The sequence below is a fragment of the Silene latifolia genome, chromosome 7 (assembly GCF_048544455.1).
Source record: "Silene latifolia isolate original U9 population chromosome 7, ASM4854445v1, whole genome shotgun sequence".
Taxonomy (NCBI): Eukaryota; Viridiplantae; Streptophyta; class Magnoliopsida; order Caryophyllales; family Caryophyllaceae; genus Silene; species Silene latifolia.
In genome coordinates this window covers 93,989,258-94,016,645 of record NC_133532.1, presented here as the reverse complement: position 1 = coordinate 94,016,645, position 27,388 = coordinate 93,989,258, and the positions used below count along the sequence as shown (strand labels likewise).

At 36.1% G+C, this 27,388-nt stretch overlaps 1 protein-coding gene across 1 annotated transcript; it reads left to right on the top strand.

Annotated features, from left to right (window-relative positions):
• Positions 1-4,862: 4,862 nt before the first annotated feature.
• LOC141592370 (uncharacterized protein At5g03900, chloroplastic) lies at positions 4,863-27,190 on the top strand. Its single transcript, XM_074413001.1, has 13 exons — positions 4,863-5,459; positions 5,543-5,650; positions 5,739-5,842; positions 5,921-6,013; positions 6,242-6,314; positions 6,439-6,504; positions 9,040-9,123; positions 11,089-11,154; positions 13,787-13,929; positions 14,004-14,090; positions 14,191-14,254; positions 20,659-20,802; positions 26,790-27,190. The coding sequence occupies exons 1-13, from the start codon at positions 5,085-5,087 to the stop codon at positions 26,931-26,933; spliced, it is 1,551 nt and encodes a 516-aa protein (XP_074269102.1). The 5' UTR covers positions 4,863-5,084; the 3' UTR covers positions 26,934-27,190.
• The last annotated feature ends 198 nt before the right edge of the window (positions 27,191-27,388 follow it).

Here is a 27,388-nt window from a genome sequence, read left to right as displayed (position 1 = left end):
AATACAATTGGGAAGTATTTTTTGTCACAATCGATCAAAGCATATATCGGTAATGATTGGTCGACTAGAGTTTGACATTCTTGTCGTGCGACGGTGGTGATCGATTGATCCCCAGGTCATACCTATAGGGCAACTCTCTTAATTGATCATTTAATTAATCGTATAATGTTACGAGTTAATTAAATTACTTGAAAATTGACGGACGATTTTGGAAGTAAAATATACGTATCATATTGAAATGTGATTAAATGAGATACGGTCTGAGTAATCGAATTGTATCATTACTCGGATGAAATTATTGTTTACAGAAACAATTGAATTTGAATGAATTATTATAAATACGATTTATAAAATGGTAAAAATATTTTGGTACAAGTAATTATGAAATTACTAAGTCAATTTTGTATGTGACGTATTTTTAATAATACGTTGATTTTTAATATGTTAAAAATACATAACAAATTTATGTGACATATGACATGTGACATATTGACATTTGACAAAAATAAAATGGATTACTTGTTATCCATGTGTGCCGAAATAAGGGAGTGGTTTAGGCTAATATTGTGTTTGATTAAGTTAATGGAAACACAATGATTACCTACTATTTAGCCATGCAACCCTATTGTTTATTGTTAAGAGCAACAATTGCATGCATTGGCTCCCTCAAAAAGCCCCCCTTCCACCCGGTTTTTGAGAAGAGAAAACCATTATGGTTTTTCATCTTATTAACCTAATAACATACAAAATGTTGTGTATCACTAATTCATTCTTACACTCATCCAAAAATTAGAATTCTAGAGAGAAAAATAATTCTCTTCTTCTTCTCTCTATAAACCGAAAATATTAAGTGTTTATAATATTTTTGGGTCAATTTTCTACAAAATTAATATTGTACTAGTTCCTATAATATTAATTTTTATTAAGAGAAAGCCTTGGGTATTAAGCTTAGGGAGAGATCCTACACTTGGATCTTAGTTCTTCCATTAAAGGAAAGCACAAGAACAAGAGAGAAAGGTGATCTCTCTTGTGCCCATAAAACCGAAACATCCAATGTAAGAACATGATTTATCCTCTATTTTGCTCATTTGTTTGCATGCATAAAATCCATCTTTAATTTTATGACAAATTAAATTAACACATATATGAATATGTAAGTATATAGATTTACTTTTCCTTCAGATACTGTCTAGAATGGGAGCTAAATTATGGTCTGATAGACATAAGCCATCCACCCACGCGTGGTCCCAAAATAAAGTTCGTCGTCCATTGCCAACCGATGTTGCTGCTCCTCTGACTATAGTCATAGCTTGTGACGATATACCTGCCCATACATTCGACATATTGTTTTTGGGTTGGAATATATCAATATCACACCGATTGTTGCAATACTTAGAGCGAAGTACACGAGACCATAAACTGCTCGGCTCGGCAAGGACTCTCCACCCCAATTTAGTTAGAAAGGCCGCATTAGCTTGTCGAGCTGAAATGATGCCAATACCGCCCATAGACTTGGGTTTTTGGATGTTCTCCCATGAAATAAGGTGGATTGATTTTTTGGTATCATCTCCTCCCCATAAGAAGCGACGGGCTTTTCTATCGATATTATCACAAACAGACCGCGGTATTTTAGCGGTTTGCATGCTATAATTAGCTATCGTGGTCAACGTGGACTGGGTGAGCGTAGCTCTTCCAGCGAGAGATAGTCGTTTGGTGCACCACCCGGACAACCGGGTATTGATCTTCTCTTCCAAATGAGCGAAGGTATGTCGAGTCACTTTCCCGTTTATAGTTAGCATGCCTAAGTAGGTTCCTAAATCATCTGTTTCGTCAAAACCAAGAGCATTGCATACCGAGGATCTTATGTCCATAACCAGGAGTGAATTGCTCGGTTGGTTCACCATTCCATAAAATCTGCATCCGAGGGGATTGTACGTACTCCATAATCACATCAACCAGTAAGCTAGGGAAACACATATCTTGTAGAGTGGCGTATATAAAATCCCATTTAAGTCGATCGTAAGCTTTCTCAAAGTCGATTTTAATGTCCATAATTCCTTTATTCCCTTTCTTTTTACGCATCGAGTGGATGGCTTCTTGGAATATAACGATATTGTCCGTAATTTGGCTACCCGGTACAAAACCGCTTTGAGTTTCAGAGATGACGTGAGGAAGGACCCTTCTTATACGGTTTTCCAACGTTTTACTGAAAATAATCAACTTTGAAGAGTCAATCAAAGACAGGTAGGATATGCCAAAAAATTTCAGTTTGAAACTTCTACTTTGCACCAAAATAGTTAATTAGAAATGGCAAACTTTGAAAGGGATTATTTCCTTTCCTTGCCAAGAGTCACACATGTGACTTAGGCAAGAAATGAAGGTTTTGAAAGTGCTTTCAAAAATTCAATCTTAAAGCTTTTAACTTATTTAGGCAAAACTCACATTTCACTAACTAATCCAATTATTTAGAATAGTTGGTTAAGATTCTTTATTAGCTTATTCAACAATTTAAAAAATCATCTTTGAAAAGCATGGTTCATCCGTCCAGGAAGGCAACAATGTTTCCCACTGTTGCCTTGGTATAGCAAACTCAATATTTTCCTAACTCAAGTCTTATGACCCAAATTAAATACAAGACGGTCTTCATCCAACGCTTCAATCGTCTTGAGTCAACAAATCAACAATTCCTATTAAGTAAACTTAAGAGAAAACATTAGTAACATTTGGTTTGTCATCATCAAGATCAAATACCCAACAAATTCCCCCTTTGAGTATGACAAGCCAAATATAATGTGTGCTCCCCCCTTTGGTTCTCCTTTAATAAGATAATTAAGATCAACCTATCATTGGAATCCATGAGAAATAAGAAAAGACAATATTAGGAATTAAAAGAAGCAAACCCAAGGATAAGATCGATAAATAACATCCGCACACATTAGAAATTCACTATCTTCTTCCTTTTCCTCTATTTTTGCCCACATCAAAGAGGATGTTATCTTCCTCTCCTTTTTCACATTTAAAGTAGAGCCCACTACATTTTTATCTCTTATTTGGCACAAGGGTCATGACAAGATCATCCTCCAAAATAGAGGAAGTCTTCCTCTTCCTTTTCAAAGAGGATGCTAAGAGGATGTATCCACATCGAAGATGACATATTCTTAGATGAGAGAAAGTGCTAAGAGTATGGTCCATCCTCTTCAATGTGTATACTCTAAGAGCATCCACATCCAACAGGATGATTTTATCCTCTTATTTTTCTCTTTCCTTCTCTAATTTTGACACCTCACTTTCACTCATATTCCACTATCTCCATCCTATTCCTTTTCCTCTTCTTAAAAAATTTCCACATCAAAGGGGATCCTCTTACTCCTCCTCTCCTAATTTTTTTAAAACCAAAAAATAAAAAAGAAATAAATTAGATGTCACATGCTAGATGATGGATGACTAGTGGGCACAAGGGCTAATGTTGCATAACCTCTAAAATAGAGGAAGTGTTCGTCTTCCTCCTTCAAAGAGCACATGTAACAATAGTTCCACATTGAAGAGGACATCCTTTTAGATGAAAGAGAGTGCTAAAAGGATGGTTCATCCTCTTCAATGTGGATGCTCAAGGATGCTTTCTCCTAGTAACTAAGGTTAATAAATTAATTATTCCATTATAATTTGTGTATTGCGTTAACAAATTTGTTGTCTTCATACACTACCACTGCCATATTTGCATGTCAACAAAGATTTCGATTCCTTCAACTAGGTGAGCATAACTGTCCTCCATCGGGTAGTCACTCTAATTTTCTTTTACAAAGTAAGAGGTTTAGCAATTCTTCGACTTGGGGCATCCCTACCCCACGCAACCACCCTAATCCAATATCCATTGCGATTCACCGTCGTCGATCTACTCCGCCGGCGAACTCCCTCCCCTACGACGACAACTCTAGCCGAAAATAAGGTGATGTATAATTAGAAGAGAATGAGTTATGTGAAATTAGAGAGAAATGTATTAGAAAGAAATTAAGGAGGGGAACTGAGAGGGAAAATGTGATGAATATTCAATTAGTCTCATTGTAGATATGTATATCCGTTTAAAGATGTAGACGGGTCAAATAATCTCATTTTTGCATAAAAAGTAACCCGCCATCCCACTTGTTGGTTGTCTTCTTATGTAAGTGGTCGCATATCCCGTCTATAATTTTAGATGGATAATGTCCGTCCGTGAGATTTTTTGTGTTAGTGAATGTTGTTGGTTAAGATGTGTGAATATCAAAACTAGTGTAGAGCCCGTGCGAATGCACGGTATTTTAGATGGTTATGTGTAGAGAACTTAATAATTAGAGTTAATAATAGTATATAAATGAACTTTGAATTTTATTTTTAATTATCTACAATTGTTAATGTGCAAAAATACTAAAAATTAAAATAGAGCGAATCTTTCATTTTTACTCGGAATAAGTTTATATTTAAAAAAATAAGAATGTTTACAAAACTTATGCTTATTTTTACGTATTTGAAGCATAACTATTTTTGTAATTTTTGTTACTACATACGGAGTAACAATTTAAACGGAGTAAAAAATTTAAAGAATAAAAAAGTGAAAAGCACACTGATTTTAATAAAATGAGTAAAATTTGCATACGTTTTAAATATAATATTTATGACATTTAAGATAAATATATTGGACTAATGGGATAATAATCAATAAAACACATTTAGCCCAACTATAAAAGTTGTGGTGTTTGGTAAGATACTGTGAGTCTATTGACACATAAATGCCATATATTAGGTCCAATACACATCTAGATAAAATTAGGCCCAATTTCTAGCTAATAGCATTTAGACGGGAAAATTTTCAGTTTTCTTATTCTCTTAGTGGGTATTGGTAGAATAACACCCCCGTACTTTGTTTTGCGTTTTAAGCCACTCACGGCCTCCTCACCTCTTCTACAGTCTGCCCTCCAAAAACTCCCAAAAGAAACGCCGTGATATCAGTCAGTCAACTCGTAACTTAAATGGCAATTGGCTGAGAAGAAGAGCCCAAATTATTAAGATTATTATAAAGTGTATGTATATCTGTGGAATACTTTAATGAAATGAGTTCCATATCAAGTTGTTTGTCATCCTCAAGTCTCAAGTTCCGCCATAATATCTGTTTCTCCAGAAATTCCCTTCCGAACAATAAGCAGCTCGACTTGTCCCTTAGATTGAGGAACCCTAGAATTAGGTTGAGGTTTAGGGTTAGGGTTGTGAGAGCAAGTAGCATAAATGTTCCGTCGCCAATTAAGCCGGGTGGTGTTGTTGAAAGCGACTATCTGCCTTCCGATATTCGAAAGCGTTCCATGGACGCAATTGATTCCCTTGGTGGTAGGGTTACTATTGGTGATGTTGCTGCTAAAGCTGGCCTTAAACTAACACAAGCTCAAAAAGCTCTCCAAGCTCTTGCTGCTGACACTAATGGCTTCTTGGAGGTATAATTTAATTTAACTACCCCTACCCCTACCCCTACATAATTAACTAACATTAACAACAACTACTCATAACTTTGTTGCAGGTATCAGATGAAGGTGATGTTTTGTATGTTTTCCCAAACGACTATCGCTCTAAGCTTGTGGCCAAGTCCCTCAGGATGAAAATTGAACCTTGGGCTGAAAAGGCTAAAGTATGATCATCCTTTCATTTTCAAATTGCTTCATCCTCATTCCCCTCCCTTTCCGCCTTGTAATCTATTCTGCTATACTTTTTCGCAGTCTGCAGCTGAGTATCTTATTAGGGTTTCCTTCGGGACTACATTAATTGCTTCAATAGTTATTGTCTTTACAGCTATCATAGCTATCGCCACCTCAGCTGAAAGGTATCATAATCACCTCATTTTTCAACATCCAATTCTTTTTATGATAGTTGCTGAATGCTGACATTATGGTTTCCGCAGCAATAGAGAGAGTAACAGTAACAGTCGGAGGAGGCGAGGAGACAGCTTTATTAATTTGGATTTTGCCTTGTATAATACGCGAGATTTGTTCTGGTAACTCTCTTTACTTCACTTAATCAACCATATTATCCATTATTATACTTCTTACCCATTGTTTGAAATGTTTATTTTGTTTCGTGAGACTCACACTTCTTACCCTCCTCTGCACATTACTCGATCTAAATGCAAATTTTAGTCACATTTCATTTTTAGAATTATACCTTTGTCCTACGTGGCTACGTCATGGAAAGTAAAACCTTTGTTAATTTTGTACTTTACTAGGTACTGGGATAGAGATTACTATAGGAGAGGACCAAGAAGAACAGACAAGCAAGGCATGAACTTCCTTGAATCAGTGAGTTAGAAGACCTCTTTGGTCACATGCTCTTAAATGAATCTTGGTTATGAAAACTTCAACTGATGAGTGTTTTTTTTTGGCTTGGCAAGAGAACATTTTGACTTGAGTTCCTATGTTTTAGGTCTTCTCTTACGTGTTTGGTGATGGTGATCCAAATCAAGGAATTGAAGAAGAGAGATGGAAGATGGTAATATTTGGAAACTGCACTCAATCTTCTATTGTTTCGTGCAGTGTCTGTGTTGCTGGTTCTTATTCTCCCCTAGTAAATACATAATCGTTGTCTACTTCGCACTTTATATTGCTTTATTTATTTATTGCTTTATTTTATTAAAGGTGGTATGGTGTCGGAAAAAAGTCAGAGTTGTCTTAAACAACAGCGTTAGAAGTAGGAAAGTTATGCGATGCGTGTTCAGTTCAGGATTGCAAATCCTAAGTATTGTTAGAATTCTTTTTTCTTTGTAGCATCATAGATGATGCAACTGCTTGAATACGGTCTGGATTATTCTAGGTCACTTCAGACATGAGTCAATTTGTAATGACAACATATCATAGTTTGTGTAAAATGAGAAATAACAAAGTTCGGCCAAAGTAGTGATAATTATATCGGGGTATCCAAGGTCCATTGAAAATAAATATGTATAAATTTTTGAAATATTGTGTTAGAAAGGGCAACATCCTTACACGCTGTGGTGAGTGTCATCAAAGTTGAATCCTTGATGCCAAAGCGAATGCGCATGGATTATTCATGAAACTTTTATACAAATTGCTTTTCATGGATTATTATTTTCAGCGTAATGCAATTGAAAGTTATTCTTAGTTGTATATCTTCAAATTGAGACAATCTTTATCTTCCCTTAGTAAGTGCTGTGTATTTTTCAAACAAAGTTGGGGAACTGATATCTAATGTATTAAGTGAATTAGGCCTGCGATGATGGCTTGCCCATGTCGGTGGTAGACACAAAACTGATATCTAATGTAGTCCTTGGTTAAATATAAAAAGTGGAAAGAGATTTGCATATTTTTTTTTTTGGCAATATTAGTGTCAATTTGTCAATTGGGAAAACATTAAAATAGGTGGTAAGCATTAAGAAAGACGAAGTTTGATGCCAAATTGATCAAATAGGGTGATATTCATAGACATGGTAAAAATCAACCTTTTCAACTTGTTTTATTAGCTTAATACAAAAAAAAAAAAAGCAATAACAATAATACCCAACTGCCCCAAGGGCTCCTGCAAATTGCGTGGTAAGAGGGGGTCAAATGTACGCAATCTTACCCGTGTTCTTAATTTAATAAGTATATTGGCAAGTTTTTTTTTTTGCCCAGCTAGTAGGTCGTTGAACATTGAGTGTTGGATTGTTAAAAATCTAGCTATCTCAACTGGCATAATATTTTCCTGTACAGAGTATACTGGCAGAATGTGATTGCTCCCCTTGCTGATATAGTGGTTTTGTTAGTATGGGAATCATAGACCATGTCATATGTGTTCTGTGTACAAAATTACACAGATCTCATGATGTTTATTCAATTTGTACACGTAATTGAGCCCACTATTTGACAAAGAGGACAATGGGATAATTGACAGTGGGTTCTCTATCCCCCAATCATTCATTCTAACCCAGGCAGTCCTTGTCTACGGGATTTGCACTTTTTTTTTTTCTGCTTCTTATTTTTCTAATGTCATAACAATGAAGTGAAATGGCTCTCACTTTTAGTAATATGATTCAAGTATAGGCATTAGGAAGAGATGTAGGACGATAAGGCCACTCACTAAACCTCATTTTTTTTGTATCCGTTTCGTTATTATCCTGTTTGTAGATTGCTCATGTTTGATTATTACATTTCATAATCTGTGTAAGAAGGTTTATTTGCTTTGTAACTTCTCTGAGGTAGCGATTTTCCTTGTTAATAAATGTTATCCTCAATGACTTCCAACCCGACGTGAAATAATTCTCTTCGGTATTGTTGTTTGCTTCAAAGTCTGTCCTGTACCTCTTTACCCTACGAATCGCGAATTGTTAAGAGTGAATTCTATTCAGTCACTTATTGAAAATACATACAACACACATTCTATAATCGCGAATCGCGAATCGGTAAGGGTGTATTCCTAGCGAATCCGGTAACCACGCCCCTCTACAAAACTCTGTTCAACCTTTTACTTTTATGCAGTTTATGTCTGTAAACATCAAAGTACTGAACCCTCATCCACCGTAATGTTGCCAACGCTTATCTCTGTCCGTCCAGTGGCAGAAATAGCTATATAGTGTCTTTATGGTCTGCAACATCATGTTTGAAATTAATTTCCATTTATGGGGCCGTGAATCATGATTCGAACATTGAGTTTGAGTGAATTTAATTTGAGGTGCAAGGGAGCATGGATACAAGAAGATTCACCACAAGGCCAACCATGTTTATATAAGCATCTTGGCCTGAGCTTCTTGTTTGTTTTTGCATCTCATGTTTCAACCTAAAGTCCTGACGACGTCTTATCTGCTACTGTCTCAATTTGTGGTTGATTTAGCTGGCACATGTCTTCTTTGCTTCAGATATCATCATTAAGCCTATATTTCCACATCATTAATTTTACCAGTTGGTATCTTATTGCTCTATCACACTTCAGTTTTGGCAATTGCTTGGCACTTTTGGCCCGATTGACGAAATATACATGTTGACTTGTCTCTGCTTTATAACTGATTGCACCATGTATGCTCCTTTTTGCCAGATTGGCCAGTATATAACGTCAAACGGCGGTGTGGTGACAGCAGATGAGCTTGCCCCATATTTAGATGTTTACACAAAGGACAAGGTTCATTTCTGATACTCTTCATTTATGCCAGTTTTAGAATAGTTCTTGGTGAAAGTAATTCTCATACTTGCTAGTTCTAGAAATGTTAGCTACAGTAGCTAATCGGTAAGCTCCAGCGGCACTTTTTCTTGTTTACTTAATCTCTAGATGGGCTGTTGAGAACTTCTATTCTGTTGATCACTTACCCGGACATATGTCCATAGTAAATATGTAGTCCCCAACACTTCGTTCATTGTGTACAATCTTGGTTTGAAACTAAGCCTCATACTTGCTAGTTCCAAACAATGTAATCTACAGTAGCTTATCAGTAAACTTACCTAAATCTCTAGTTGGGCAGTTGAGAACTTCTATTTTGTTGGTCGCTTACCTAGACTAATGTCCATGGCATAGAATGTAGTCCCCAACACTTCACTCATGGCGTACAATCTTGGTTTGAGAGTAGAACTTGGAATACAATCTGATATCGGTTATTGCCATATAAATGTGGGCATTATAGAAGAAAAATGTTGCAATAGCTTCACGGCCTAGATTTAATACAATAATTGCCTCATGGCTAAGTTAAAAAGGTTTCAGAGATTTAATATGCCATCATTTTGGGTCGGTACCGGCCTTTGTGGTGGAATGACAAACTTCAGGTTGTAGATCAAGTTTCAAATTGAAATTTTATTGCCTTGGTTAATTGGTTATGTCATCATTCAAGTTTAGTAACAGCATTTTCGTGAAATGTTTTACATCAGTAACATACCTACTACTCCATCCGTTTTAATCAATAGTTTGTTTGAAATCGTCACAAAAAAGTCAAATAGATAACTGTTGATTGGGATGGAGGGAGTATTAAGATTTAGGAACAGTCAACATTATACTAAAAGAGGGAGGAAGCAAGGCATAAGGGATATAAGTTAGAAGCTAAAATGTGTGAATTTTGCTTGGTGTCCAGCTTTTGATCCAAATGTTGTGTTATATTGGTGTTATCCATTAGATCACTGCCACTGTTCTTATTATTGTTTTGGAGGATGGCTATACTTTGTTAGGCAGAAAAAAGGAGGGAAGGGGAGGGGAGAGGACATGAGGGAGGGAGAAGGGAGGGGAAATGGATCAACGGAGTTCTCCCTCATTTTTTCTATGGAGGAATTTTGATTTGTCATGGAGGAGGGAAATCCTTTACTTCCGTCCAATACTATTTGGCTAACTAAGCAAGGGAAAATGTATCTCTTTCCCTCCAAATGCCTCCATGGAAACAGAGTAAGGGTTGACTACTATTGATAAATGTTGTTGGCCATTGGTGATCCACATGTAAGTCTTGAACCTTAAATGATTTGCGCTCACCTAACAATAAACCGACAATGAGATGTGAACCAATGAAAAAAAAATGGAAAGGTAAACATGAAAAAAGGAAAAATGTCAAAATTAAGAATGCACAGAAGTCATAGAACTATTTAAGAAAATTGATAAAATGTAAATCAAACTAATACTGTATAAAGAAAAAAGTAAAATAAAAGAAAAATCAATTGAAGAAGTAATTCGAAACTTTTATGAGAATAATAGAAAAGATTTTGAAGAGAATCACCCTTTATCATCTACACGGATTATTTCCCTCCACTATGGCCTCTCCAATTCTATATTTTTACGAATAGTACGTAGTATAGCGAGTTTCAATTTTTAGTACTACTCGTGAAGTGATTTTTCAACACTTGATGTATCTGTGTGTTCTTATAGCATATTCGTACACTTCTTAAAATATAAGTAAAGAAAATATTGAAACATACTGGGTATATTTTACAGGCAATATTTTTTGTTTTTGTTTTTTTGTTTGTGTTTAACTATTTGCCGTTCCCCCTTCCTCTTGTTAGATATATTGCTTTAATGATGTATCACAATATGCATATTTTCATTCAGCAGATGCATGGTATTAATTCCCATTTATAACAGTCTAGATCTTATGCTATTATCCCTGTCTTTTCTCAGAATGATGACTCATACATACTACCAGTGCTTCTACGGTTTGATGGTCAACCAGAAGTGGATGAAGAGGTTTGTTTGAATTTTTTTTAACTATTTATCTGTGCATGAACTTTGTTGAGAAATTAGATACCCAGATTAGAGTTGTTTTCGTCAATATTCCCTATTACACAGTAGTGCCTCTTCACCCAAAAATGCGTTCTCACCATTTACCCTTGAGGAATCGTTGGGACGTGTGATCCTCATAGTAGAAGCATATTAGGCCTTAGCCGTATGGCTTGCGCCTATTTTAATCTGGCTCGTCATTCCCCTGACATTGCTGCATTTCAACCCCGAGCATGAGACAATATAACCTACGATGTGTCAGATACATCAGAGCAAGACATGACCCTTACAAGCCACATATTGACATGAAACTGAATGAGCTAAGATTGAATTGCGTTACAACTCATATGACAAAAGAACAGAAAACGCGTCAAGCTTATGTGGGTGGATATTAAATTGATAGAATTATGTGTCAAACATATGTCAAAACTGAATTTGGTACACCATAGAAATTCTCAAATTCCACATCATCAACTAATAAAAAAATTTAACTCTTATACAATCTAGGTTACAGTTTGGATAAGTATAAAATTAGGGGAACATGAGATGGCTTTAAAAAGGGAGGGGTACGTGAGATGTTCTTCATAGCATTTCCCAATGAGAACTATTACCGAAATTTCCTTGCAAGTTGCAACACTTCAGACGTGTTGATACAATAGCGGAAGCGACCAACTAAAAAACCGGGTCGGTTTTGGTGCGTAAGAACGGTACTGATCACGTGAACAGTAACGATGAAAAAGTTTTTCCTTTTGCGCGAAACTGCGAATAGTATCCTTGAACAGTACCTTTGGAATAGTGACGTTATGGAAGTAGAAGGATGTGTGTTTAGCCATTGGATTAACTCACCCAAGTCGAAACTTTGAACGTGATTCACAACCAGAATGAACAAAAACTACAAGAAAGTTGCAGCTCACAAGACAGGACTTTGAGAGAAAATTCAAATTTAATTCTGATTTCATGTGATGTCTTGCCAAGGTGATGTGATCTCCTTTTAGAGAGGTACTTCCCTTGCTCTCGAAAGCATTTGATATCAGTGCTTCCATCACAATAGCGCTTATATCACAAAACTAGCCTTGCACTCCAAGGCCTACTAGTTAGGCTAATTATGAGACCCTAGAGTCTAGGCTAATGATGACACCCTATAGGCTAGACTTTTGTTCTCCAAGGTCGATAAAGTAGCCTAATGATTACACTCCAGACCCTATTTATTTACTTACAATATTTCAATATGAAAATAACAAAGTACTGTTTTTTTTATCAGTCTTGCTCATCTGATTCAGCTCAAGACAATACGCACAATTTAGTTGTTCCAGGCACGCTTGTAACCATCACCCATGTTATTTCCCGCGCATCCAACTTGTAATATGGTCTTACGTTTATTTCAATCCTTGGTGTATCCTGCCCGTATCTTTTATCTCAATGCTTTGTACCACCTGCCATGTTTATGATGACATTTGCATCCTCGATATAAGGTTGGTCACATGTTCTTGCATCACATATCATATTTGTCTACATAATAGGGCGATACTCTTATTTAATTGTGTAACTATGTTGCCAATTTTTTCAATTTAGTCGCTGATACATAGACACCATGCCGGATTAGTTTTGTATCTTAGGCTTCTTCCTACCTTCTTTATTCTCTGCTTAGCGGTTATATTCATCATGGTTGCTTTTCTACGTCTCTACAATGATGGTGACCAAATGTCTCTTTGGATCTGTTACCACTATGGGGTTCTCATAATCTCATTATAGGGGTTTATTATATTGTTGTCATTCATGGTAGCATATATATGTATTATACTCCGGGCCTGAGGAACATTTAAGGGTAAGGGTATCAAACTTTTGTTGATGTTTGTTTATCCCATTTTATCATTTATTTCCCTTCCCTTCCCTCAAAGTTCTCTAACTCCTTACTCCCACCCCAAAGGTAACCCATTCCCTTTTCCTACTAACCAAACCACCATCCTCCCTACCATTTACAACCACCATGAACTCACACCCACCACCCATCTGTCAATGCCGACGACACCATCCACGGGCGCCGGCCTCCCTCACCTCCTCGTCATGTCGACGTCCCCTCGTTGGTGACGCTCCTCCACACCCAAGCGCCACCCACGTCCCTACCATGACCACCGCCAACTTCTATCCTACTGACACCCACCGCCGTCGCCGCCCCCTCGCCACAGACGCATACCACACCCAAGCCTCACCTTTCGTGAATCCCAAGCCACACCTCTGAAGTTTTTGGAGGTGGTGGATGACTTTTTGGGTGTTTTTTTTTTTTTTGGGGGGGGGGGGGGGGGTGGGAGGGGGTGGTGGTGAAGGAAGTTTAAGGGTGGGGCTGGCGGTTTTGGTGATGTGGCTTGGGGTTAAACGAGGTTGGGGTGTCAATGGATATGACTACGGGGACGCAAGCGACGGGACAGCAGGGTAGGTGGCTGTGATGATTGTTCTTTTTTTTTTAGTTCCTAACCAATCACCTAGGCTATTCAAGGGAATACTTTTCCATTCCCCTTCTACCCCTTTCTTGATATCTATTTTCTTACCCTTTCCCGAACCAAACACCCACCTAAGTGACAAGTCTTCTGTTTGATTGCAGGGAAATATCTTATATAGATTTCCATCACTTCAGCGAACTGCATCCTTCAATAGGACTGGAAAAAAGGAGTATGTTGGGACAAGATGGTCTGATTGGGATGGAAGAGTACAAGAGTTTTTTGAAGAAAAGAAGTTGCAGTTCAGGTTTGAGACAGTAGTTTTGACTTTTGAGGGTTTCTTTTGCTTCATGTCCGTTTACACTTGCTGTTTTCGTGCAGTAAAACAAATGTTGCTGATAGAGCGGCTGTCATTGGACTGGGTGCTCTTAACTTTTTCGGAGTTATTGTTCTCAGCACCTTGCTGAAGTGTGATTTCTGGCCCTTTTTCTGTCGGTCTCTGTGTTTGTATATGCATAAATTTAATGTGTTTAAAATCTGATCTTATTTTTTCTACTCTTATTTCAAGGGACATGGCAGTAAAACCAAATGGGTTCATCTCATTTGCTGAATCATTATTACCTCTGCTTCAGGTTTGTCCTGACTTGAGGACCTTGCATTTATTTGCCACATTTAACCTGATACTACTTGGAAGATTACTGTTAAAAATGGTTGAAAAAACATCACATTCCCTCCTTTCTATTCCCATCTTTGGATTGTCATTTGATGAGTTCTAACTAGTCCGTGCATGCATTGATGTTTTTTGCCTTGTACTGCTATTTGTGACCTCATGTTCTTGCTGAAATGTTGATACTTGATACAGTGTAATTTGCTACTGCCTTATGTTTTTCATTTTAGTCCGTTTTATTTGGTTGCTTGTGTTCTATTTTGGGCGAGCCTCGATCATATGAAATGAAATGACTAGAATGCTCAACTCATTTCTTTCTTCAAAAATCCACGCACGCTCTAAGGGGCCCCACCTTAACCTCAACTTGTTATACATGGGTAGTCAGGTAGAATAATTACTCCCTTCGTCTCATTCATTTGTTTACCACCTATTTGATTGTTTGTGAGGGGTATTTTAATTTAAGGTAGGTTGGGTTGGATGAAGTATTTTATTGCTTAAAAGTTCCGTACCCTACTTGCATGTGACTATTCTAAAACTCTGTTTCAAGAGCAAAGTGAAGTGATGATTTTATAAGGGAGAAAATACTAAAGAAAGAGAGAGAAGATGGGTTTATATGAATTGTGTTTTTATTGTTTTTGTTATATATGAAAGCATGTTGATAGAGCACCTATTGAGAAGCAACGTAGAACTTCTCTTATCTCATAAAAAAAAGACTCTATAACTCCGGAGCAATTAAGTAGCATGTAACATCAAACTTAAGCTGATGGGGGCTAAATCATAACATTCTAAACAAAAATAATCCTAATGAACACTAACGAGGTAGATAGGGTAAGTGACAAGGAGACGGAAGTTAATTTCTAATTATTTATGGGTAAGTCTGGATTACGTAGGTTTAAAGGATTGAACTGTTTGTTGTGTAGCTAAGCAACTTAAAATAAAAGTGTAACATTAAGTGGGAAAAGTTTAGTTTTCCAGTTTACCTCTACTCCCTAGGTCCCGACAAATCCTTTCGATTGGTTTGTCTACCTTAAGCTTTGTTAAGGTCAACCTGTTACCTAAGGCCGGCGACTTCTCGGCCTACTGATAAAGTCGCGGTTCTTCGCATGAACAACTTAATTATCATGGGGGCTGTCAGGAACATTACGGAAGCATGGAGAACCATTTACAGCAGCCCGGAACAATCCGGAACCTTTAAGGAGCATCAAGGGCCTTCTAGCAAGGACGGTAGACTTCTAGACTGGTGCGGACTTATCCTAGAACATTACGAAAGTATCTAGATATGTTTAAATATGTTTAGGCATACCGTGTACATACTAGAATGATCTAGGATAAGCTTGTACATGCTAGAAAGCTATGTAAGTTCTAGTCGAGTCTACAACGTGCTAGGACATCGTAAGGAATAGAATGTTCCTAGGAGCCCTGTCAATAGGGGTCCTTAGCATTCATTCGCAATCCATTCACACAAACTCACATTGTATGCTCCAAGTATAAAACTTTTTTAATACAAACAACCAACTCTTGAGCATCTAAGTCTTCTCATTTCCAAGCTAACACTTCCTCGTCCATCGACTTGGGCATTGTCCTAGCATCTTAAGGGTTTTGCTTGACATAGCTTAGACTTACGCATTGTCTTAGCATCTTAAGGGTTTTGTTTGACATAGCTTACAGCGGATCGCAAGTTAGGTAGCACACATACGTGATACGTGGGTTGTGCGTTGGATGTATCATCTCGTGACTAGTAATATCAGAGTTAGTTTGGGGATATGTCGGGACACGACGCAAGTACTAGCATGTTGGAGGATGTGAGAGTTCTAGGAAATTCGACCAGCCCACCAAAGAAGAAAGACTCTCAAATTTTGGGGTGGACAAGTACGTAGCGATCCTTGTGGGACCGTGGGGGAGTGTGTAGGGAAGCATTAAGACCCGTTATGCCCGGGGGAGAGTATTAAGGACCTTCAGGAAAGGGAGGAAAGGGACAAGAGTGGAGTAAGATGACCAGGATCTCAAGGGTAAGGTTCAAGGCTTATTCAACGAGTTTGCTGGTTCCTTACGAGGGGAGTTCACATGCTTGGTCCGTGAGCAGGTGGCTCACATGGTTTATGAGGAAGTGGCTAGGCAAACTGATCTTGCCCTCTATCAACTGTTGTGGCACGACATGCCACTATTCAGGAGAAGACCCAGGTCCCGAGCCACCAGCGTTTAATGGCATAGGATTCCAAGATAGTAGCATCTTCTATGGGACTTGAACAATATTTTGATGTCCTTCGAGCAACCAAGGATGCATCAAAGATCAAGAACGCTACTATGTACTTATCCGAGTATGGTATGGTATCTTTTGGTGGAGGAGACGCCAAGTCGATGAGGAGGAGTTATGTCGCATCATTCTTTTAGCTAGGCAAACTGATCTTTGCCCTCTATCAACTGTTGTGGCACGACATGCCACCATTCACGAGAAGACCCAGGTTCCCGAGCCACCAAAGTTTAATGGCAAAGGATTCCAAGATAGTAGACATCTTCTATGGGACTTGAACAATATTTTGATGTCCTTCGAGCAACCAAGGATGCATCAAAGATCAAGAACGCTACTATGTACTTATCTGAGTATGGTATGGTATCTATTGGTGGAGGAGACGCCAAGTCGATGAGGAGTTATGTCGCATCAATACATATGTGGGAGGATTGGGCAATGCGCAGGAGATACCAGCCTCTTAAAGCGTACAAGATCGATTCGGGATCATATAAAACATTACTCCTCGCTCTTATCGGAGATCGAGAGCATTTCTCGTTTCTCGACTTCATAAGTTGGCTACAATGATGGGTCAGGGTTGAAACGTCGAAATGTCAAGACACTAGCGGAGGCTATCAACGTGCCGGAGTCCCTTTACGAGCTAATGATAGAACCGAAGCGTGATCAGTGCATATAATGCAAGGAGAAAGGTGGGGAGCAACTTCCCGCTTTTCTAGTAGCTTGTCTAGTTCTAGATTTCCCGAGGACACGGGCAAGACCAAGGAGAATAGCAAGCTAAAGAACCGAGATTTTTTCTCGTGCGGAGGGCCGCACTCCAATTTAAAACATTTAGAACATCGTGAGGCAACACACCTAGTGGCAATGATCAAGGATTCACCCTCTTTACCATCGGAGGCGCAGATGGAGGTTCAAGCATGCTACCCCCATTGCCGAAAAGGCTTCCACTTAAGAGGGGGAAACCGACCGCCGGCCATGGGTCCATACCGAATAGCACCACCCGAACTAGAAGAAGTGAAGAAGCAACATAAGTACCCTTGGATGCTGGCTTTGTTAGGCCATCAAAGGCCCCTCACGGAGCACCAATCTTGCTTTTAAGGGAAGCATGATGGATCCTTATGCATGTGCAACGATTATCTTAGAACAAGGTTACCGTCAAGAACAAGTACCCAATCTCTCTTTGGTAACTTTGGTAAGGAAGGTAATTAGAGAGTACGTATAGGTGAAGGCGAGGAGTCAAAGCCTACCGGTGTGACTCGATATGAGTCCTGCGGATTCTTAGTGATGTCTTTTGGCCACAGCAACGCCTTAGTAACTACGTTTTTTTTCCGCTATCGAGTTCTTAGTGATACCTTTTGACCTTACCAAAGCCTCAACAACGTTTTGCACTCTCATGAACAAGATATTTCACCCATTTCTCGACAACTTCGTGGTGGTCTATCTCGATGATCTTTGTTACTCCGGCACGGTTCACCGTGTATCTATCACGCGTGTCAGACACGACACTACGGCGGACACGACACGTGACACATGTTTGACACGGCGCATATAGACACTACACTCACACGATATAGCAATGAAATCTTACCTTCACATTGTCGTGATTGGTTTGTTCCTCAGGCGGCGGCGGTGTCTCATTATTAGGGTTTAGGTTATCTTATGCTTTGGTCAATTTTAACTTTGTACTTATAAGTGGGGCTTTGATTTTTGGGCTTTATTTATCAACAGCAGCAACAACAACATCAGAGCCTTAATCCCAAAATGATTTGGGGTCGGCTAACATGAATCATCCTTTAGAACCGTCCATGGGTGAACGCACACCTCAAAATGCGAAAAAAGAAAAGGGAAAAATGAAAAACAAAAGGAAGATCGAAACATACTACAAAGTCAAGGTAAATTTATAGGTTTTCAAATCAAAGTCCGGATTTTTTTTCTATAAGAACTTAAAATTTAAATCAAGAATAAAGATTAAAACAATTTTGAAAATCGAAGTAGAATTTAAGGATCCGGAATACCTTAAAAGTAAACCAAGTAAAATATACTTCCTCCATTCAACTCCACTCTACCATATTCTATTTTGTATACTATTCATAAATAGGCATTCAATTCTATTTTTCTCTCAATACATAAGTGAAAATATATTCACGTGGGATCTTGTTTGATTCGTCTTTACGAGTACATTAAAAATATCTAACTTTTATAATTTTTGCAAATACGTAGCTAGCGATATTTAGCGCATAAAACACATGTTGGCAAACGTGAAAAAGCAAAGTGGTAGAGTGGAGTTGAATGGAGGAAGTATAAGAAAGTGGTTGGTAAAAAAAGTGTAATAAAGGAGAGAAGAACAATTTTTTTTTTAAAATTAAATAAACACACTAAATATGTCAAATAACATCAAATAGTAAAAATCCACATGTATCCACCTCACTTAATATTATTTGGGCCCATTTAATGAGGTGACATATTTCTATTCTTAATTATAAGTCTAGGGAATGACGAGTGGGGTAGTAACTAGTGGCCTTTTTCATTATTTTGACTTTTGAGTTTTGACATGCTTTTCATCTAATTTTTTTATCTAGTTTTCATGTTTTTGGGTTTTTTCCTTTGAAAAATATCAAAGGCTTAGAGACATAAGTGTCATGCCGTGTCGCGTCTTGTCCATTATATTGGTCAAGACACATCGTTGACCGTGTCCGCGTGTCCAAAAATTTCATAAATACGTGCAAGAGCATGTTCAACATCTACGACAAGTGTTCCAAGACAAGTGAGAAGTGTTCGTCTTGACTCTTGAGTCTTGTGAGAGGCGAAACTCTATGTTAAGCTAGAAAAATGCTCGTTTGCACAAGACGATGTGTCTTTCTTTCTTGGGACATGGAGTATAGTTTGGGAAGATTATGATGGAACATGACAAGGTTAAAGCCATGGGAACATGTCCGAGCTTCACTCATTCCTTAGGGTTAGCTAAAAATGCTCATTTACACAAGAAAATGCATCTTTCTTTCTCAGGACACTAAGCCCCCCTCCTCAACAGTTCAGGAGGATTATGATGGAAAATTACAAGGTTAAAGACATTAGTGACTGGGAACGTGTCCGAGCTTCGTGCATTCCTAATTCTTATCCGGGTAAGGCCTGGGACGCCCATTTACTAAAGAAAATGGTCTCATGAGAATAGGACGCTAGGTAGTAACTACGGGTAGCAATTGAGGAACCAATGTTACCCTTGCTAGTCTATAGCAAGCTATTTAAAGTCGACACCAATGCATCTTACTCCGACTATTCTATTAGAGGAGTACTCGTCTAAGACGGTTATCTGGGGGCCAGCTTTTGAATCTCATAAGCTAACAGATACAAATAACAATACCTCTTCATCGGACCTACATATATATGAGTAGTGCAGTGGCAGCTATGCCTGTCAATAGTCCGTCGTTGATGAGTCAAGCTTCCCAAATTGGCTCACGAGCTAAGAAATAAAATGCTATTTATGCATCCCCATTTGATTGTCCCTCACACTCACTTTCATGCTTATTAGGATCAAGGTTGAAGTGAAGAGAACACTCAAGACATTATAAGCTTGAAAGAAACTCTCATTCACTCAAAATGCAAATGTACAAGCGTTGTCTAAATATAGACCACTTCTTCTACCCTAAATTTCCTAGAAAGTTCAACACAATTACATCCTACAACTTCCTGTTGTATCATTTTAGACCCTATCCAAGAACACCCTACATAACACTATCATATGCATGAATATTCTATACTAGAAATGTCTAGAACCACATAGATACTTTCCACACTATTCTAGAAAATTCTGGATAACTCTAGAATACTCTTGCACAATTTTAGAATACACTAGATCCTTCTAAAAATACTCTAGATGATTCTAGAAACAGCTAGAAGATCCTTGAATCTTCTAGAATTCTCCGCCAAATTTACCCTAACGAACGATTTAATTGGTGAGTGGCCTTCCGTGACATACAGTGTTCGTTTCTGTATCTCTGTAAAGATGGAGAATCACTTGTTAAACAATATGATTTGATGTGCGCACTTTTGACTTTAAAGTGCTTTGCTGATTTAGTATTTTTAGAGTTTTTGCCACTCATTTGAAACTAAGAGAAGTCTCACAGGTCTATGCAGGTTCGTTTTTTGCTATACCGTTGGTTCGTTGGCTTTTCATTCTCAAGACAAATACCGAAATAGAAAAAAGGAATCAATTGCGAAAACTTCGAGCTCAGGCGCTGGTGTCACCAGACCTTTCACTAAAGCGCAAGGTAAATTATTTAATTTTGTTGTCTTTAGGTTTTTGTCACATTGATGTTCCATTTTGTGCCCTATGCGGATATTTTTGAAATTATTCTAACAAGATTAAAGGAATTATTGGTGTTTTTGGTTTGGATTACAGCTTATTTATCAAAATAGGTCCATTTGAGATTGGGAATCTTAACTTGATACAGTGTAAACATGCAATTTATAGTGGCATGTTTGCCTCTAGCGATAGAAAGAGTTCAAAAAAATACTCCCTCCTATTCACTATACTAGTTTGAATGTCCGTGCGTTGCAACGGGGTAATTAACTTATTTATAATGCAAAAAAAAAAAACGTTATAAGGGTTTAATGTTTACATTCTATGTCTAATGATTTGTTTACATATTATTAAAATATCTCTTTCAAAAAAAATAAAAGATTAATATATACGTGGGTTAACTCTTATTATAATCATATAATCACCCCACCTTATACTAATCTTTCGATGTGTGACAATTCTAATATTTATAAGTAATATATTTACCAAACTTGGATTATTTTTCTGATGTGAGACAATTCTACTATTTATACGTAGTATATATTCATCAAACCTGCATTGTTTTTCAATGTGGGACGAATAACATACTCAGAATTACACCATCTTTTTTGCACTTAGTTCGACATCCAACCAGATCCTGAATACCGAATACAGACAATTGCTACTCTTTATATCTAATAGTTATATTTAAATTTAATAATATGATCAAGTACTCTCCATTAATATTTGTACGTTGTTTTTCTTCAATTTTTTTTTATCATAATTAAGATACGAAAATTTCCCGTGGTACCCCCTTAATTTTGTCAGATTTTCCATGTTACTCCTACATTTAAGAATCTGCCTATGGTACCCTTGAGGTTCCATCTTTTTGCCCATGATACTCCTAATGTAAAGGCTGTTAAATGGACGTTAAGTTTGATGGCATGACAATAAAATAACAATTAAAAAATAATACCCCTTTATTGTTTTATTAGTACGGATATCTCTCTCTTTTAAATGAAAATTTAATTAACTATATCATTATAATATTGGAAATTTCTCATGCTAACCTTGAACTTTGATAGATTACACATGGTATCCCTAATTTTAAGTTTCTACAAATGGTACCCCTGTGTTCATCTTTTTCTTTCCCAAAATACCATTTGACAACTTCCGTCATAACGTCATTACTCCTATGACTTGTGACGCCAATCTACACTCTAATGATAGTATTTTTTTGTCACAATCTAATTATATAATTTTCATACGATACTTTTTTGTCAAATGAAATATAAAGTTTTTATATCAAAATTACAAACATCACTTTAATATAATATAGAAAATGTATATATATGGGACAATTCTATTATTTATACATAATATATTCACCACACCTACATTATTTTTCAATGTGGGACATATAACATACTAAAAAGTATATATCTTTTATATCAAAAATTTTTGGGTTAATACCTAAGTTTCAAGGATTTCTCCTATTTATATTTCAGTCCGTTTTTCTTAAGACCATTGCTTTTGGTCTGAAATAAGACGGGTAACATGTCATCATTTTACAATAAAATGTTGTTATTTTTTTATAACATGTTACCATTATTGTTCACATCATTTTCAGGGTAAAAAATGACACCTCTAGTCATAACATTTTGTGAATTAATTGGTTACATTTTCTTAAAAAATGACAACATTTTATCCGTCTGACAAATAAGACCAAAAGTGTCGGTCTGAAACAAGAATTTGTGTTTATATTTATAGAGTCACCCTACCGTATACTATTCTTTCGATGTGAGATACATAATTTAATTATTTAGACGTAGTATGTTCATCATGCCTACATTATTTTTCAATGTGAAAGATATAACATACCAAGAAATACATGTCTCTTCTTAAAAAAACCACTATTGTATACATATTATTTTTCTTTGAAGGTAAATCCACTTAGTTTCGATCATTAGATAGGGATCTCTACATCGTACATATAACGACTCGTTAACGCTCTATTACTGCATTCAGAAGACAACCATTAGTAGAACCTTTAGTTTTGTATTTTATGATTTTCTTGTTCATGTTCTTAACTCTTTCCCGGGTAGTTCCCAACGATTTCCACTTTATTTTTTATATCATATCGTAGATAATGATAGAAAATCATAAGAGCTCTTTAAAACAATATTTATGAGACTCAAAAAATTTTGGGTGGATACATAAGTTCCAAATATGTCTCCTATTTATAATCATAGGATCACATCACCTTATACTAATCTTTCAATGTGGGACAATTCTACTATTTATATGTAGTATATTCACCACACCTACGTTATTTTCCCATGTGGGACAAAACATACTAAAAATTACACAATTTTACATACTAAGAAGTTTTAATATGTGCAAATAATATGAAATCTATACTCTAATGATAGCATTTTTTACCACGAAACTAATTATATTATTTTAATAATTTTTTTAACGATAATTTTTTGTCAAGTGAAATGTAAAAATTTGATATAAAAATTGGAAATATCACTTGAATATAATTTAGGAAATATATATATTATAATAATTAAAAGATTCTCCACTTTATTTTTTACATCAAAAATTATTATTTATGATACTTTCCTAAATTAATTTTTGATGATGTGGACGCTCTCAAATCGCTCGAAAAAACTCTCTTTTATATATATACTAGATTTAATGCCCGTGCGATGCACGGGCCACGTGTAATATTCTCTCTGATAATTATTCTTAATAGTCTAAAATAATTAGAATTCTAGGATAGTAATAAGCTGAATTTATCTAATATCTTTACATGAAAAAAAAAAGTAAGACATTTGTTGTACAGCTTTATCCCGATCTCTTACCATATTCGATCACTTAACATGATTTAAATAATATCAAAAGAGAACGATTACAGTAATGAATAAGACACACACGACTAAGATTAAAAACACCTAAGAAAAACTAAGTAATTGCCTCTAATTTTAAGAGAACTCCAATGGTATTTTTCATAATATTTTAAATTTTAAGTAAATTAAATTTTCATGTTATTATTTTCTTACTTTGGGAATGCTTTGATAAGAAAAAAACACATAAGTTATATGTTTTCCTTCACCCTTTGCAAAGAAACAAAAAACTTGTATATTATCTTCCATCAAATCAAACTATAGGTGTAAAAATAGAATTTTAAAATAGGACGTACGAATATCAATTAAAATATTTTTGTGTTGAGATCTTGAGGTAAAGAATAAAGACATAAACATTAACCTTTAAAGTAATCAAAGTAAATGTAATAATCATCGGTACATAATACCAGGGGAGGTAATATAAACAAAGTCCGTATGTGATTGCGAGTAGTTAGGCACTGTTTATATGAATAATGATGTACGAAGTATTATTTTACTATTTCGAAATCTGATTCATATAGACACGATAGTATGTACGGTATATAGTACTCTCCATCCTATTTTTGAAAGATTAAATTAAATGAATATGGCTATGATCGAAGCAACTGACCTTTTTTTTTTTTTTTAATTGTTCGGGTTAAGAAATTATAACCCATTTAAATCTAACACAAACACGCAAGTATGGAATTACTTATATTAGGTAATTTGCAAATAGTAGTTGACTATAAAAGTTGGAGACTCTAATATTACTCAAAAGTCAAAAGTTCAAAAGTCAAAAGTATCTTCAATTGTTTTATAACTGTATCAAGGTCACGATATTGGTAGTAAGCATCCACACTTTTAGAGTTTGTATATCACTCAAATTAGAAAAAAAATTTAAGAGGTGTATAATTGTAATAGAAGTCTTCCTATAAAGTACTCCATATAGTAATTAGAGTATTATTATTATATTATTATATTAGTTATCTACTACATTTAGATCTTTCCGAAGAAAGATTCAGTTCTAAAAAAAACTATTACTCCCTTCATTACGGTCATTTGTTTACCTATTTTATTTACGAAGTTAAATTTGTTATGAGTAATTTGACTATTACACACCTATAACTTGTCATCCACTAAGAACCACCACAAATGGTCACCTCCCCGTCTTTGTGCCAAAACTAAATTAAAGATAAACAAATGACCATACCGGATTGGGGGTAAATAAAATAGGAGCTTGTCTTAATAATCACAAAAAATACAACAATGTACACTACGTAAATTGGGGGGTGTGATTGTTTTGAAGAGTTGTTCACTCATGTGTTTTTTGTTTTGTTTTGCTTTATTACCTTTTTATATATTTTTCCCTTAAAGAGTGATTTACAACGTAATGTTCCGTAATTTACTATGCAAACTATCAAGATGAAAATTAAAAAATGTCTGAGTAATCTCACAAACTACGTACACAATACAAATGTTAACAGTGAAGCTCTAAATTAAAGATCTCGTAGTCTTATATACCAAAAGTGCTACCAATATTTTGGCCAATGCCTTCGCCGCTCGCAGAGAGGTGAAGTAGCACAAGTGTAGCCGTGAAGTCGAAATTATCGTTGATCGTGGGTTTTTCGAGCAATAACAACTATAGAATCGAGTCAATAGACCATTGGAATACCATAACATATTTGCTCAGACAATTAAATCAATCACATTGGTGGGGCTTTTTTCCTTCAAAATTGTTCTTTCTATACATGTCGTCGTCATATTAAGTAGCGAACTCAAACTTCAAAAACAAATTTCAATAATGATAAAACGGTTTTTGTCGCAGTAGTAAATAGGCCCCACAACTAATACCGTCTTCCGAAAAACAAAAGGTTACAATTTGATAAAGTTGATAACTTACTCAAAATTCAAGAACAAATTTCACCCGTAATTAAGATTTCATGCTGTCACTGCTCCGTCCCTATAAAGAAACATAGGTATCAATCAATAAGTAAGGGTTAGTGCTCAAATGTAATTCACAAATTAAGAAAAAGTTCTAATAATATTATTCTAGCAATAATCGATGGTACAAATTATCACCCGTAATTTGATAAAGTTTCAAACTTCAAGAAAAAATCACACTCGTTATTCTCCATGCCTTCGTTGCTCCTTCCCTATAAATAAACACATGTATTAATTAGTAAGGGTAAGTGCTCACATATAATTTAGGAAAAATTCAAATATTATTTTAACAATAATTCATGGTAATCATTAACATAATACACATTTGAAGTCATCAATGGTTAGCAACAATAATGTAAACATTGTTATGTGTGATTTTGCAAATGTGTATTGTACGGAGTATATTTATAGTATTTCACATGCCACTAAGTTGTTTGAGTTATATTAGGACTTTCCTTTTGTTTTTGTTATTATTCCACACTAATGTTAGGAATGTATTAATTAATAGAATATATGTATAAGAGTACTTCTACGATTGATTGGTATATATCTAATTATTATCTCTAAATATAATTTCATTAATAATTAATTTAGGTAATTCACGAAAGTTGGACTCTCTGTAATCGCTCGAAAAAAGCTTCCTTTATTAATATAGATAGATATATATAGATTCTTCCCTATTTCCTTATTCGGATTATTCGGGTTTTCTTCCCTATTTCCTTTTTTGGGTTGATTTGTATGGTCCAAATTAAATTGCATGTGGGGTAGTGTTTTGTGTGGTCCAAATTCACTTTCTTATTTCTTGTGCAAAAAGGAAAGGGGAAGAATATAGTGAATAGGAGGGAGTATTGGGTATAGACATGGTTTTTTCTTTAATAGGCATGCCAACTGTGGCATGTTTAAATCCCAGTCCGTGTATACCATTTTCATGAAGAAGTTTAAATGTCAAACCAAACACCAAAGTTTAATCTTTGAGCATTACGGACTAATTCCAAAAAAATTTCCCTATGCGTGCACATCCACATGCTGAACCCAAGTGGACGTGACCTAGGATTTATCATCTGGATGCGTGTAAACTGAAAGCGATTACTGTTTAAAATGTACTGACGTGAATGCTAACTAATAAAGATAAACGGTCTTTCAGCTGTTGAGTGCTAGAGATATGGCACAGAGAACTGTGATTGGTAAAGACCGTATTGTGTACAGCACAGAGAAGGGTCTAGATGAGCAAGACTATGAAGAACAAGAATGGGAGAGACGATTTGAACTTCTTGAGAGGGCGGACTGACAAGTATGAACTAACTATAGCTATTTTTGTTTAGATACCAGAAACTACTTATTATTGTATAGTTAGTTGTACTCCGGGTTAGATATAAGCGCAGATAACAGTCACATTTGTCATTTGTGGCTGTTGTACATGCCCTGTGTCTATTAAATCCTCAATTTGTAGTCTGTACAGATAAGTTGTCCATTATCATTCCTTTTGTACTGAGTTTTTTTATTATTCTATAAAATGGAAACTGGAGACAATCCCATTATAGCCTATTCGGTACGAATCGTCACCGTGTGATACGGGTAATTTTATAAATTCAAATATCTCATAGCTAGATGAGAGGAAAGCAGTGCAGTGAGTAGATCATTGCATTTAGCATGAGAGCAGAGGGAAGTCGTTTTGCATTATTATTCAACCAGTTCTTGAAATGCAATTTAACTATTACTCCCTTCGACTCCAATTTACTCATT